Genomic DNA, 15178 nt, shown 5'->3' with positions numbered 1-15178 from the left:
AGGTACTTAAGTTAGCATTAAGCTAACTGCGATTATTTTCAGCAGCTCTTGAATACTGTTGCAATATTGGGATTTTGCACCTAAACGGCTGTTTGACAAACGCATTCATACTACTGTACAATAATACTTTACAATAATATTTAAAGAAAAAAAATTATAAATAAAAAATTTAAGCCAACCTATGCTTACCTCTTGTCTCTGCAGTTGGTGGCAGGACATGCTCCATGTTGTGAATGTGCTTTCCAACAAAGTTCATAAGTCAATAGATCATATTTTACATTTCTGTAATTTCTCCTAGACGGGAGAGAGAAAAATAAATAGTAGACATTGGTTCAGTCTTCTACATTATTTTAAAGGCATGGAATATAATTAGCTTTATGTGGAATTTTAATGAGGAATGAGCTGAAATGCTCCAAAATGAAAAATAGGTAAAAGTTACCATCAACTTACATCACAGGAAAAAATAGTAAAGTTGTCTTGTTGACGATACATGAGGTTTTCATGGTAAGCAACAAGATGAAAATTAAATTGGTCATTAAAAGGGAAAAAAACAAAATGGCTGTATTTGTGTTGGAGACATTGTGACCCCTGGTGTACCACATGGCAGTCCCTCACACTAATAACTATATAATGTATAGTAGTTTTGTAATAATCTTCTGCCAATGCTTCAATCAAACCTGAGAAATTCACAAACATTTGATTTAGAAACTGTGATAACAGGGGTAGAATTTGTCTTGTGTTTAGATCAGTATTTCAGTAATAAACCTGGAGTGTAGAGGGTTAAGATGTACACAACTGTTTTATTGAAGCTTTGATTTGATATGAATCATCATCATAAGGATTCTTACTCAGAGGATGTCACCTTAATGAAGACAGCTCTGGGATAATAGTCATGTCCTGAGAAGATGTGTGTGGTGTTTAGTAACCATCCTTATCCAGAGCCACTTATATTATCAAAAACACGTCAAAGGCATGGGCTAATGTAGGGTTAGGTGAACACTCTCAGAAGAAATGTACTGTACAAGTACATTATTGGTCACTAAAGTAACAGTGTAAACATGGTCCATCATAGTTCTCCCTAGGTATATTACATTCTCTGGAGAAGATGTGATTGATTATTTGCAATGTTTCATAATAAAATGTCATTAATTAACTGTGATATATATATATCCAGCCGACAGCGTCCTGTGGGTGGCGTCCTGTGTCACTGATGAAGGACTAAAGGGCGACCAACTCAAACTGTGCAGCGACAAATGTCAAGACAGTACTCTCTGACTTTACATCTACAAGGTGGACCAACGAGGGAGGAGTGTCTCACAGAGTGGACAGAGAGTGGACACAGGGTTTAAAAACTCCAGCAGCACTGCTGTGTCTGATCCACTCTACACCAGCACAACACACACTAACACCATTTACACAACTGACATCTCCACCTGAAGTCAGAATGGCTGTTTTACTTTGCTGCTATTGAAATAAATGGAAGTCCCACTTAATATAACACCGAATGTATATAATTACTGTCAAAATCAACAGCTCAGTACAACACTGTGCTGCTGTGTGTTTCATTCCTGTGGAAATGACAGACATCTGAAACAAGTCAAATTCATCACTGTTTTTTCAGAGTCATCCCGCATCGTTAGGAGTACAACACAAGCTGGCTTTCATTAGGCAGCAGATCTCCGTCCCTTGAGATGAAGGTCATTTGGCAGCAGTTCAAACTGCTCTGTGTGTGTGTGTGTGTGAGGAAAGTGTGTAGTGTGTGAAGGAGCGCTGGCGATGGAAGTACAAACGGAGGCAAATAACTGTCATTAGTCTGATGCTCTTAAACAAAAGCACCCTTGTAAACATCACTCTATTACTGTCATTTCTGCAGTGGGCAGGTTTCAGCCAGTCTTCTGAATTGTTTTTTTAAAAGCCCCTAACTCCCAACCCAACAGATGTTTACAGCCCCCCCCAGAAATCCAGTGCCAAAATGCATCAGCCCACTGACATGTTCTCTCTCTCTCCCCCACCACCCCCACCCTCTGCTTCCTTTTCCACACCAGCCAGTTCGGATTGTTCCTGTCCTGACTCTTCCTCAGGCCCTGAAAGAGAGGCCCCTGGTTTCCAGCCCCTATTATTTGCTCATGCCAAATTCAATGCGCCCAAGTGTCACGTCTGACACTATTTTCTTCTCTTCACCCCATTTTTTTAGTGAAACTCCTCCGTTCTTTTTGCACCATTAATTGAGAGCACATTTTTCTGCCTTCGCACACAATGCAGCTCTTTCTGCAGCTGTGAAGTCAGAGCAAGAGAGAGAGAGAGACAGAGAGCGAGAGAGATAGAGAGAGAGAAACAGAGAGAGACAGTGACAGACAGAGAGAAGTCAACCAGAGAGTGAAAGAAAGAAAGAAAGAAAAAAGAAAGAAAGAAAGAAAGGGAGAAAGAGACGCAAAATACACAGCTGACAACAGCAGAATCTACAGGGCACTTCTCATGATTGCCATACATTTTTTTTTCCAATATCTGTATGAATTTTGAGAACAATTTTTCACATTATATGTTATTAATGCTATTTTATAAGTCTATTACAATATAAAAATTAGCTTTATATAGTTTTTATAGCTGTCATTATTTCCAAATCTGTTAACATATACCTTCTAGTTTAATTCCAGTTGTTTGGCCCAATCCCGGCCGGACAGGTGCACCCACTTATGTGTATCTTTGGGCCACAGGGTCTTTAATGCCATACTCCTTGTTTTTCCAGGAAAATTTGGGATGCTTTCTGTTTTTCTATGGATCATATAATAACCCAAATATCTTAAACCGTAATATTATAATTGGTGGACTACTGAATGAAGTGAAGCAGTGCAGGGTGCTGCTGCCCAACTCAGGGGCAATGGGAACCTGTTACTGAGTTTGTCTTGGGTTAGTGTCTGGGTAAAATTCTGACTTGCATTCAGTGGTTCATATCCAATGTGCGGATCCTTGGCTGCACTGTGGGGACCTGCTGCGGCGACCCCTTGAAGGTTTTTACATTTTTTTGATTAATCTTTTATCTTTGTGTGAATATTATTATTTTAAACTCACTTTCATCTATTTACAAATGACCTGGCCGTAAAACACATCAAAAATTCAAGATATTTTAATATTCTAAGTTTGTTAGTAAACAGTTCTGTGCACAAACTAAGCATTTAACACAAACCAGGCCCAGTGGACAGTGTAATAAGTATTTTATTGCATTTTATAATGCCATTGTCAATAATTAGTACAGATTACATGCAACTAGAACTACTGTACAGTTTTTTTTATTGTCTGCATGGGCAGACACAAGAAGATTCAGGTTACAAATACACAGATATATGTGTTTTTTTATACAGCATGAAGAAAAAATGGCAGTGACTGGCATAAACATGGTCACCCCGGGGTAAAAACAATAATGGTGGATGGCTAGTTGCCTTTTTTTTCTATACCATCTCAGAACCACCACCTATTCTTCCCCCAAAGTCTCATTTGAAAGTTTCAAAAAAAAAAAAAAGTAAACAAAAAATATATTTATATATATATAATAAACTAAGTACATAGAAGTCACTGCTGTAAAATGTACACACATTCTTAAGATGCGATGAAAAGGAGAGCTGAAGTGGTAGTTCCATTCGATTGGCCAAACAAGTTAATACCATCAGGCGAAGCTCCCCTGCAAGGATCCCTTTCCTGGACAAACGTCAACCTTGGAGCTGTCAATCAAAGAGCAGTGGCGCGTTAAGCCAATCACAGCGCTGGAGGCTAAAAAATGAAGGCGGAGCTTGGTGTTTTGTTCTTTGTTAATAAGCGGTAAAGTGTTTAAAAAAAGAAACGGGAGAGAGAGAGAGAGAGCGAGCATCGGGTGCTGAAACACTGCAGGTTCACCTTCGTTGTGTCTTAGTTTGGTTACAGCTGTGGTAGACTGGACCAATTTGGAGCTAAGAATTCTACACACAACTCCTTTGGTGGACACAGAAGATGAACTGCAGTTTGGAAAGCCTTTTTAGGAGTTCTTATTTGGTACGTTGCTGAGGAAAAGTCTCAGAAAAGTAAAGATAAAAACATAAATAAAAGTAATCTAGGCCTCTCTCCGAGAGTGGAAAACGTGGCTGAAGTCACGACACTGTAGTGTTAAAGACGGGGGTTATTTATGCAGGAAAAATAAAGCATGAACACTGCATTGGCTTTTCTCTAACTACTGTTTCACACTGTTAATGGATGTGAAATGTCCTACCAGTGAAACGCATAAAGTGCCAGTGCCGGGAGAGTCACAGCTCCAAGGTTATGATAACTACAGGAATGATTCGGTTTAAAGGGAGTCTGTACACACATATCGGCACCTAAAAAAGGACCCACGAATAAACACCTCCTAGTTGCTCTTTTTGAAAAGCGAGGGAGGGCTACATATTTTCTTCAGGTCTGTTTTTTCCTCTTATTCCTTGTGTGAGGTTTTGGTCCTGTCCATATTTTTTATTTTTTTTTATTTTTATTTATTTTTTTATTTATTGAGAAAAAAAAAGTCCTTCTGAGGTATCATTACACAACATCTTTTTTTTAAGTTTTTGTTTTCTCGCATTTTTTTTTCCTTAAAAATGCATAAATGCAATACAGAGACAAAAAGTATCAAAATAGACCTAACTAAGATAAATATACAAACAGGTGTTTACCTAAACCACTTATCTAACTTTTTAATTTTTATTTATTTTTTGTCCTTTTCTTTTGTTTGTTTTTCGAGATAATACACTTTCAAAAAGAAATAAAAAGAAAAGAAAAAATCATCATCGTCCCAGACGTTTTTGTGAAGACAAAATAAAAAAAAAAGGGGGGAAAAGAACCGAAAAACAAAACCTATTAAACCTTGATACCTGCAACACATAATATGATAAATACGTACACTTCAGCATAAGCAATACAGTATAGGAATTCTGAAGCTCAAAGCTTTACAATAGCTAGACGAGTGTAGAAAAATAAAAAATAAAGAAACTATGTAGAAAAAAAGAGAAAAAAAAAACAAAGAATAAAACAATAATCAGGGGGAAAAATGCCCTTGAGAGCAAAGCCGAGCGGTAATATACAATAATACATCATTACAAGTCTGTAAGAGTAACCAAAGTGTTGTGGTGAATCACTAATACCATCGATGTATTTCAGTCTACATCTTATAAAACCACATTGTTTACAGATGTACCTTAAAGCACAAGTAGACATGTTTATTTAGTGAATGCAGCAGTTCCTTGTTACTGAGATTCAGTAAGAATTCCTTTTTATGCTTCGTCATCCTCTCTGTATCCAGACGTTTTTTTTTTTTTTTTTTTTTTTCTTTATTTTTAAGCATGTATAAGTGTTTCTCTTTGGATATTTTGGTTTTGTTTCGTCAGCACTAGTCACGTAGCGCTTCTTTGCAGCCTAGCCTGTTATCTCGTGTTGGAATGATCTTTGAGTGATCTACAGTATAAAGAAAAGATCCACTGGGTTAGTCACTGAGAGCCCGAGCACCACCATCACTCAAGGGTGGGTTTTTACGCCTTTTTTTTTTATCTTTACCCCCAACCAAAGCCGTCACAAAGCCACAATCTGCATTAATTGGAAAGTGGGGGGCCATTTGAGATAGAGAGAGAGGGAGAGAGAGAGAGAGAGGGAGAGAGAGGCCTGCACTAATGCATTCTGCCTATCATCGTTTCTGACACCCAACTGACTGCCCCATTGAGCGCACTCTAATGACCGGCCGTTTCATTGGCTTAAAGCAGGGCTTGGCCCCTCATTATGCATGCGGAATTAGAACACACAATTAAGCCTCCGCACAGAGGGCCTGTACATAGACACTATGCTAATAGATCACTTAAAGATGGCGACTATGCAATTTGGAGTAGACCTTTTTCAATACGTTGACCACTTTAATGCTTTGCACTTAACAAGACTCAGCATTTTTTATGGGGGAGAGGTAGTCATTTCTATTTTTTTATCGCAGCGTATTGTTTGGTGTGTGTGTGTGTGTGTGTGTGTGTGTGTGTGGTTTGCTTGTTTCCATTCGTGCTAATGAATTTGGACTCAGAGATAAGCCGGACGAGCTTTGTTCACAAGTAATGCATCAATAGAAGCATATTTTGGTTCTCAACTGGGGTTTTGGAGGATGACTGTGAAAACTACACACCGCGAGGATGACTATGAGTGTCTTTCATTGGCCTTTTTTTGTTGGTGTGGATTATTATTATTATTTATTTATTTTTTTTTCAAATAGAGGTAGCAACATTTTTGGTTTTTATCTTTTTTTTATTATTATTTTTATTTATTTATTCCGAAGTGTAAGACACATACGTATCCTTTTCCTAGACCCAGGTGCGTCAAAACCTCTCTTACAACAGACATAAAAACCCAGAGTGTGTTGTTTTTAAAACGTCTCCTTCCAGATCAAATGCAGTTTGAAGTGCAATCGTTGTTTAAACCGTCGTCTGCAGTTTTACGAAGCGTTTTGGTTCCTGTCAGTCATCCCTCGTTTGTTTAGTGAAAGACGCGCTTTGTAGATGAACGTTTATCTTCTAAATAATGACTTTCAAAGGACTCTCTCAGCGGCAATAAAAAAAATCATCAAATAAACCCTTAATTGAATCTCAAACAATAGAAAATGAATGGATTTGGTGAAAATGCGCTGGATGAAATGATCAGGTTTTTGTGTTGTTTTCATGAACCGCTCGCCTGCTCCTTTTTTTTTTTGGTATTTGTCAAACTGAAGTGTATTTTGAAGTTATTGATAAACACTTCATTGAAGAAAATCATAATCGGATAAACGCAGGAACACTGAGTATTTGCTGCTGGCTTCAAAATCAAACGAAAGTGTTTCGCTGTCATTCAAGTGCCTTATTTGCAATCTTAGACCTTGAGGCGTTTTTCTAAGTTTGTGTTCTGAACACTGCCACTGCCTGAGCACGTGAAGAAGGTAGAGCTTCCTTTTCTACATTAAGTGCTTTGTTATCGAAGGGTCCGCGAGAGGCTTTAATACTGCTTTCTCTTTTGGCCTCAGAACTCACTTAACGTATACTTTACACGCTTTTCTTTTTTCTTTAAACCACCAGATTCTCTTTTGTGTCTCACACTTTGGTTTTTGGAAATGCTCTGAACAGTGAGTGATGAACGAAGGACTTCATCTTCAAGCTAAAAAAACAAACAAAACGGATATAAATTTAAGCATCGACTGTTCTTTTGGCCAGTTGTTTAGGAAAAGAGGAAATTAAAAGATGGGAGGGTTTTTGGTTTTACTACAAATCTCTTTGGTAACCTGTAACAAAAGTAAAATGGGGAGAAAAGAAAAAGAATAAATTAAAACTTAGTAGAATTTGGCATGGAAGGTATACGCTTCTTCTTTTCTTTTTTGAATTCACTGAAAGGAAAACAAAAGCTTTAAAATCTCATGCGAACCAGACACATTTCAACTCACACAGTGAATTGCAGATAGCTTTCATATATCTAGATACTATAGATCTCTGAAGCTGATATGGAGAGAGTCACCACGTTGGCTTAGCCACAGTGAGGAGCCTCTGTGTGGAAACTCAGAGGACACACTGTGGTATGAGGTATTCTGTGACCGCAATTTATTTAGTTTTTTTGTTTTAAAGCAATGCTTTGTATCACAGCTGATGTTCATCCACTAATAAAAAGCTAATACATGATGTAGGCTAAAATAAAACAATAAAAAAGAAGGGATGAGTGCCTGTAGGGTTAGTCCAGGAACTTTGATCTCGCCTATCCCTCTGCTATTAAACCTCCATCTTCTCTGCTTAGGTGTGTGTCACTTCATTGGTCTCCTTGCTGTCTGTGGACTGGTTTCTCGGGGCGGTCTCGCGACCCTCTGCTTTGATGATGATCCAAAAGAGTGAAACGGGTGATAGGGCGGTGTGAAGGAAGGAGGATTGATATCCAGCCCCTGTTTGGAATGGTGACAGAATGCTTTGATAGAAATTGCGAATATAATAATAATAATAATAATAAAACCAACAAGACATATTTATAACCGAAGAACGTCACTGTGTAAAACGTTGATCCTTTTTCACAAATAGCTAACTGTGAATGTGAAAGAAACGAGAGTCAAAAGCTACCTCACACATTTCAATAAAGAGTACAGTCTTTTTTCTGTGAGCCTCCCGCTGCTCCGCTGTAAATCCAGCACCAGTTGGTCCTGCTTCCTTTTTCCTGAAAAATATGCCTTTTTTGGGAACGATTTCTTCTTTTTTTTTATAATGGTCTAACAAAAGCAGAGAAAGAGAACGAGAGAGGGAGAGAGAGAGAGAGAGACAGACAAAAAAAGAAAAAAAGAAAATGTCCTAGCTGCTTGTTTTTCCCCAGCTCGCCGATATCATCAGATATCAGACAGCGACATCAGATGGCGACAGAGAACAGGCCGGACAGTGTCTGAGCACGAAAGGTTAAAACTGCTCAGAGACAGGAAACATCCCCTCCCTTCGTTTTCTTCCTTGAGTCTGGTAACGCTGGGGTCAGGGGTTGGCGCGGAACAGAGGCGGTCATTTGGTCAAACGGCTGCACGTCGGCTCTTTTTTCTTTCTTTTCTTTCTTTCAAAGCCGCGTGACCCCTGATAGAAACCCGCGCACCCCCCACCCCCAAAAAAACCAGAACAGAAACGGGGCGAGGGTCATTCTAAAGATGTTTGTGTCGTCTTCTCCTTTGAAATTCATTTGAAGGTAAACCACCGCAGCCCAAAGCAAAGCAGTGTTCTCAGGCAAGACATGTTTAAATAATAAAAAAATAATAATGATAATAAAGAAAAATTAAAGCTGATAAGAGAAAGAGAGAGAGAGAGAGAGAGCCAGTGAGACGCCTCGGGGGAACCTCGGTGTGTTCAACGGCACATACACACCGTCCTGTGTGTACACTGAACGTTTCGGGGGGGGGGCGTGTCCCACCCAACAGTTTTAAAACAGGTCCAACAACATGCCACGTCTGTTACCAGTCCAAAACACATCAGTGGCTGGCTCTGGATGGTCTCTGGGAGTTCAGAATGTGTTTCTCAGTGACGAAAGCTAAAGAGGCAAGCAAAAAAAAAAAAAAATCCCCAAAAACATAACAAAACAAAAATGAGGAGGAGGAGGAGGAGGAAATGCACGTTCCGTGTTTTTGCATTTATGAAGTGACGAGGTCAAACCCTGTTTTGGTTTCATGACGTTGTAGTTGGTTCCGTATCATCTCTTTTTGTTTTCCTCGCTTGTCTGTGGTCATTAATAAGGTTACACCTTTGCGTAGGAGGTGGAGGTGGGCTCTTACTCCAACTCCTCAGTGGCCAGCTCCTCGTCCATGTCGCGCTCGTCGATGGGCATGCTCAGGTTCTGAGTGACGGATGCCATCAGAGACACGGGCCTGCTGTCCTCCTCCATCTCCGCCGGCTCCTCCTTCACGTGGACCTGGTGTCTGAGGCACAGCACAAACACACACATCTATTCAGCGCACTGACACACACTCACAGTCCTGTAACACGTATCACTAGCGCCGGGCACGTTAACCGAGATAAAGAATGTGTCGTACCCGTACTGTTGTGGGGAGAGTCCAGGGCTGCAGCTGCCGTTGCTGTTCACCTGCTCTACGGTGCTGCTCACATCGTCGTGGCCTACGTGCAGCATGTTGAGGCTGGCGCCCGTGCTGTTGTTCACCAGGGCGGGGCTGTTCAGGAGACTCAAACTACTCTCCGCCAGAGCTGCCTACAGAGAGACACACAACCACACGCACTCATCAGCGACAAGGTGTTTCTTAAACGACAGCGGGGTGTGGGCGGCGGTGGACAGTGAAAGTGGATCGGAACACCTGATGCTTTGACGCGATTGAAGGGTGCGAACACAGCTCTACGGCTTGGTGCCGATGTTTACATTGTGTCCAGGGCTTCACTGATAGGGATCTTGCTGACGGTAAACGGACTGAAGGTGGGGTAGTGTCTGTGGTCACTGATCTTAGGTCGAGATGTAGTCTCTAAGGGAGTCGAGTGGAAAACCATTTTGCTGTAAATAAATACAGTATTTCACTCTTTATCAGAAAGTGTAGTAATGTGTATCAATATATTTTTCATATGTAACATTACTCTACTAACAATCTACTAAGTACTGTAGGTATTTATGAGAATTTGCAGTTTAAGGGATTTATGACAGTGTTCAAATGAAAGGGAGGTGAAGTAGTGTGTGCAGCACATTCAGAGAAACACATCTATGTTGGATTACGTTTACTGAATTTTTTTCAGTGTAAAAATATAAAAATGTGAATAAAATTTTCAAATCAATATGATTTCTATTTATTTATTTTCAAAATAAATTTTATAATATATATATATTTTTATAAAATTAATGGAATCATTTTTTCTTCCCTGGGGGGACCCTGGCTTATACCGGCTGTAAATAAGTTGTGTATTACGTGTGATGAGGAAATCCTTGAGCGCACGGCTTTGTGGGAGCTGTAGGTTGGTGTGTGTCACCACTAGGGGTCCCCTTGCCTCCACTCAACAGCTCAGTGTCTCTCTAATACCCACTCGCAGACAGTTCTGAGTGTGCATTCACTGCCCCCATTTAGTGCACGGATATTTTCACGAAATATGCTCCAAAAAAGCTAACAATTTTTGTAATTCTTGTCTTTTTATTTTTTCTCCTTGTCTAGGCATTTTTACCCTGTTCTGCACAGCATTATTTATTCGGATAAAAGTCTACTTTGGCCTTGGTTGTGCTAAAGGTGTAACTCAGAATTTGCTGAATTCGTAAAATAACACTTAAACAGAACGGAGCCAGTCTTATTCTGTTGGTAGAAACGTAAAAAAAGCAGGGGATTTTACAAAGGAAGTGAAAAGTGATGGTTGGGAGGCTAAGAAACACATTGACATTTTAATGCATGAAGGAAGGTGGAAAGAATAAAGAGTTCTGGTCAGTGTCTGCCATTTTTTTTTTTTTTTTTGCGGCACTGTACTTCGGAATGAGCAGAGTCGAGAATTTTATGTGCAGTTTAGTGCCAACCCAAACGCCATGGACTCGCCAGAATGTGCCGCCCAGGAAGAGAAAGAGAGAGAGAGAGAGAGAGAGAGAGAGAGAGAGAGAATAGGCACTCATTTCATTTTCACAGGGACAGGGCAGAGGTGGCAGATCTAAACTGGGTCAGACTGGGGTTAATTGAAACTAATGGGAGCCAAAAAGGAGGCCCATTTTTGCCCTCAAAATATAACAAACTAACATCACCTCTCGAACCCTTTTAGAAAATGGCAAACACAGACGCGCTGGAATGTATCAGAAGGCTCTAATAATGTATTTAATAACATGTTACATCTATTTTATCTGTGATAATAATTCATTCTTTTTCAGAAGGTGTGGTACGACGTGAGGTTATTGTGAGTGTAAGCTCTGTTTACATTGACTTTCTGAAGTGTTTATACGATTCCTGAAGTTAAAATCAAAGCAGAGACATGTCTATGGTGAATAGTAATAATAATAATAATTAATAAACTATTTTTTTAATTGTTATAAATCATCTCCACATTCTTCTTCACTTTAATTTGAGTGGACAATTAGAAATGCTCCAAAAAAGAAACAGAATTCTGTAAAATTTCCAGTTTGGAGGATGGAGGGCGAGGAGTGAATTGCGGCAAACGTTTATTAAAAGTGAAAAACGCTATAATGAAAAACACAATTATAATTTCAGGGTCTTTTGCGGGGTATTTTTTATTCATTCAAAAGGAATGCTTTTTAATATCTTTAAAGACCTTTTCAAAGGACAACAAGAATGCATTAAAAAAATGAAAAATGGCATAAATTAGAGCAGAATTCCACTGATTTCTCAAAGTTTCTGCATAATTCAGGTGGTAAAACAAAAAAGGTCTGATGTAAAATGGTGTGTTGCAGAGAAACGCATTGATACAGATGTCTTTGCAAATTTTATTTAGTAAGTAATAGGTACCAGGGCTCACAATCTCTACAGCACTGTAGCCATAACACAGCCATTTTAGTTACTATCCAGAGTTAGCCGTGAATCTACACATGGACGTTTTTAATGTGTAACGATGGAGCTCTGATTCTGCACCAGCCACGAGACTTTAACGTCAAGAACATTAAATAATAAACGTGATCAAACACACAATGACCCGTTGCAACCTGTTTAAGCATCGACCTTAGAATTAGTTATTAATTATTAACTGTAAATGCATTATTCAGAGCATGTTATTAACAAAATTCTTAAATCATTTTAATACTTTGTTATGAACACGTTGTTCCTCCAGAGCCCTGAGTTTCTGCTGAAACAGGAGCAGTGTTTCTGGACCCAACTGTGTGCGTGTGCTCTTTTGTTAAAGGTTTGTTTATGTGCGGCCTTTTCAGGACGAGCGGTCCCATTTCCATAGTGATGGCCCGCAGGGTTAGTGAGAGACAAACTGGGCCAAGACGATGTGTGTGTGTGTGTGGCTGTGATTAGCTGGGCTGTTTGTTTGTCAGGAGCTGACATGGCTTGTCCTGTGAGGAGATGGATGAGCACAGAGCTGACACACAGTCTGAGCACACAGAGGCCGACCCCCCAGATCCATCTCTGTTCCGTCAGTGTGTGGGAAAAACATACACAGGCAGATAAAGGCACAAACACACACACACACACACACACCCACACACACCCACATACCCACACATACACACACTAGACATAGAAACACTAGTGGCATCGACGTGTATGTGTTAATAACATTAAAGCCACATTTATGTAAACACAGCTAACACATTTTCCCAGTGTGACCCTTCAGACCATGGGTCCGCCCTGAGGCCCACAAGCTCACGGTCTGTTGCAGTGAATGTCATTCTAGCGTTCTCATTCAGATGTGAATTTTAAATAATTACACGTTCCAGCTTTTCTGCAGCTACTGTGCTCATAGCTGAAAGATCCAGAGTCTTAATAAGTACGCAAAACGAGATGGGGATGCTGACTTTGTCGCTAACACACTGGACAACGCTAATACAGATAAATCAATGAGCAGCAAACTAACAAAAGCAATGTGCACAACTGCAGTTCCCCTTTATCTGAGAGCACTACAGTCGCAGAGGCGCTGGAACCACTGTGTGTTGTGAGGATACAGTCACTGGCAGCCCCTGCTGCTCACACTGGACATGGCTGAGATAAAATAAACTACACTCACAAAATGATGTCATTTCCACAGTCAGGTTTATGGAAACTCAACGTTCACCCGAGGAAAAGAAAGTGAATGCATTACTGACACGTCCTTCTTTCCCTCGAGAAAACACATTGTCTTTTGGAGTCAAATCTGAGCAGAGAAACTCAATGAGATTATTTGTGATTAACTACAAAAAAAATAATGTGATTAAACACAATTCCTTATTTTAATCATCTGACAAGCCTAGAAACACACACACACACACACACACACACACACACACCCTACAGATATAAAAAGGAACGCACTCACAGATACCTCACATAACACACACACACACACACACCCTCAGCTGAGTTTTTTGAGCAGCCAACACAGAGTGGAATAAGCGGCGTGACACGGTGGCTTTCAAATGGATTTTCTAGGACAGACACTAATTTTATGCTGTGACCTTAATTGACAAATACTTGATGCTATAAATCACGGCGGGCTCAGAGAGAGAGAGAGAGTGTGTGTGTGTGTGTGTGTGTGTGCGGGAGGTTTGGGAGAATGTGCTAATTAGTGGAGGAAATTGATATCAGTGCCCTTGTGCGCTTGATCCGGCCTGCTCCTGAGTGTGAGCGCCTGTGTGTATGTGCAGAGGGAGCGGAGCTGGGATATATACAGCAGAGACACACATGGACTCACCTGGTAGCTGGCGTTCAGGGAGCCAAAGCCCAGTCCAGAGATCATGTTCTTCACCAGAGTGGGACTTCTGCGAATGAGAAGAGAGAGGAATGTGGGAGAGGATGAGTGAGTGTCACCAAATATATCACTGTAAACAATAATAATACACGATATACAGCGGCTTCCAAATGTGTTTGTCCAGTTCATTAGGTTAAAGACGGGCGCTGTCATAATTAACATGTAAACACATCATTAATCTGGTCTTTTTAACGCGTTAATTATTTTATCTCTTTAATTTTTTAATGTAAATTAATAATTTTACAATATTTACCACATAAGCTATTACTAGTATAAATATTACTTTTATTATTATGACAACGTCCTCCTATAATTCACTCTTTTTTACAGCGCCTTGTGAACTATTAGGTGAGATGTAAACAAAGCGTCTTTACTGTTGAGGTTAGAAGCTCGATTATATTTACACTGAAATATGTATTAAATACTGTAACTATATCTCACTCTTACTGTCTCTCTCTCTCTCTCACACACACACACACACACACACACACACACACACACACACACACACACACACACACACACACACAGATGCTGTGAGACGTTTGCCCTGTTTTTTTTTGTTTTTCCTTGTGTTTTCATTAATCCACAAACGTGTCTCTTATAAAGTCGTTGAAGCTGGAGTCTGGAGATGTTTGGTGTCTGAGCTGTGAGCTGCACGCTGCAAATTTCTCAATTAAAGCTTGAGCCTGAGCTTCACTGTGTTTGAGATCAACTCCTTCCCTGAAAATATCAGTCGGGAAATTTAAGAGATTCTAATTCAAATATCATAAAAACTACTCTGAAATGTTATAATAAAGTAAATTAAGACCCGTTCGTCATGAATCCCACGCTAAACCTTTGTTTAATCGCACGTAAAAAACAAAAAGGAAGATATTAGCATGTTAAAATTAATTTAAAATTAATCAGTTTTTTAGGAGACTGTCAAAAGAATGTCAAAACCTGTGGCGTTTAACACACCGTTTGAGCCATTTCTTTGTAGATTTCTGTAGGTATTGCATCTGAAGTGCCTTGTACACGTATGAGCCTATGTTCCTTATCAATAAACCTGAGCTCACTGGGAGCGTGGGCCGGACTCTGGAGTCTCCACATCTCTGGCCTTCGTGCAGTGGTCTGTATATTTACATCTAAGTTTAAGCCTGATGTATTTTCTTTATTTTGAAGCCACTCACAACATTTGAATATCCATCTTTCCTGGGACTATTACAACAGCAATAACATCTGCATTTTGCCCATTTTTAGTATGGAACAGAGCAGAACAGAGAGGGAAAAACAAGCTACAAGTGACAAAATGCAGAGACCCTGAATTA

At 39.9% G+C, this 15178-nt stretch overlaps 2 protein-coding genes across 2 annotated transcripts in view; both read right to left on the bottom strand.

Moving 5' to 3' along the window:
* Nucleotides 1–207, bottom strand: part of mdfi (MyoD family inhibitor) — a 66384-nt gene extending 66177 nt beyond the window's left edge. The window contains exon 1 of the mRNA XM_066670100.1: nucleotides 190–207. The gene's annotated coding sequence lies outside the window, so the exon portion shown is untranslated. The remainder of the gene's footprint in view (nucleotides 1–189) is intronic.
* A 3017-nt stretch (nucleotides 208–3224) lies between these two features.
* The window catches only part of foxp4 (forkhead box P4), a 45371-nt gene continuing 33417 nt past the window's right edge, over nucleotides 3225–15178 (bottom strand). The window contains 3 exon segments of the mRNA XM_066671032.1: nucleotides 3225–9418; nucleotides 9533–9705; nucleotides 13812–13878. Coding sequence (XP_066527129.1) covers nucleotides 9271–9418; nucleotides 9533–9705; nucleotides 13812–13878 — 388 coding nt within the window. The 3' untranslated portion in view covers nucleotides 3225–9270.

Source organism: Hoplias malabaricus, chromosome 5 (assembly GCF_029633855.1).
Source record: "Hoplias malabaricus isolate fHopMal1 chromosome 5, fHopMal1.hap1, whole genome shotgun sequence".
NCBI lineage: Eukaryota > Metazoa > Chordata > Actinopteri > Characiformes > Erythrinidae > Hoplias > Hoplias malabaricus.
This window is presented reverse-complemented; position numbering and strand designations above follow the sequence as displayed.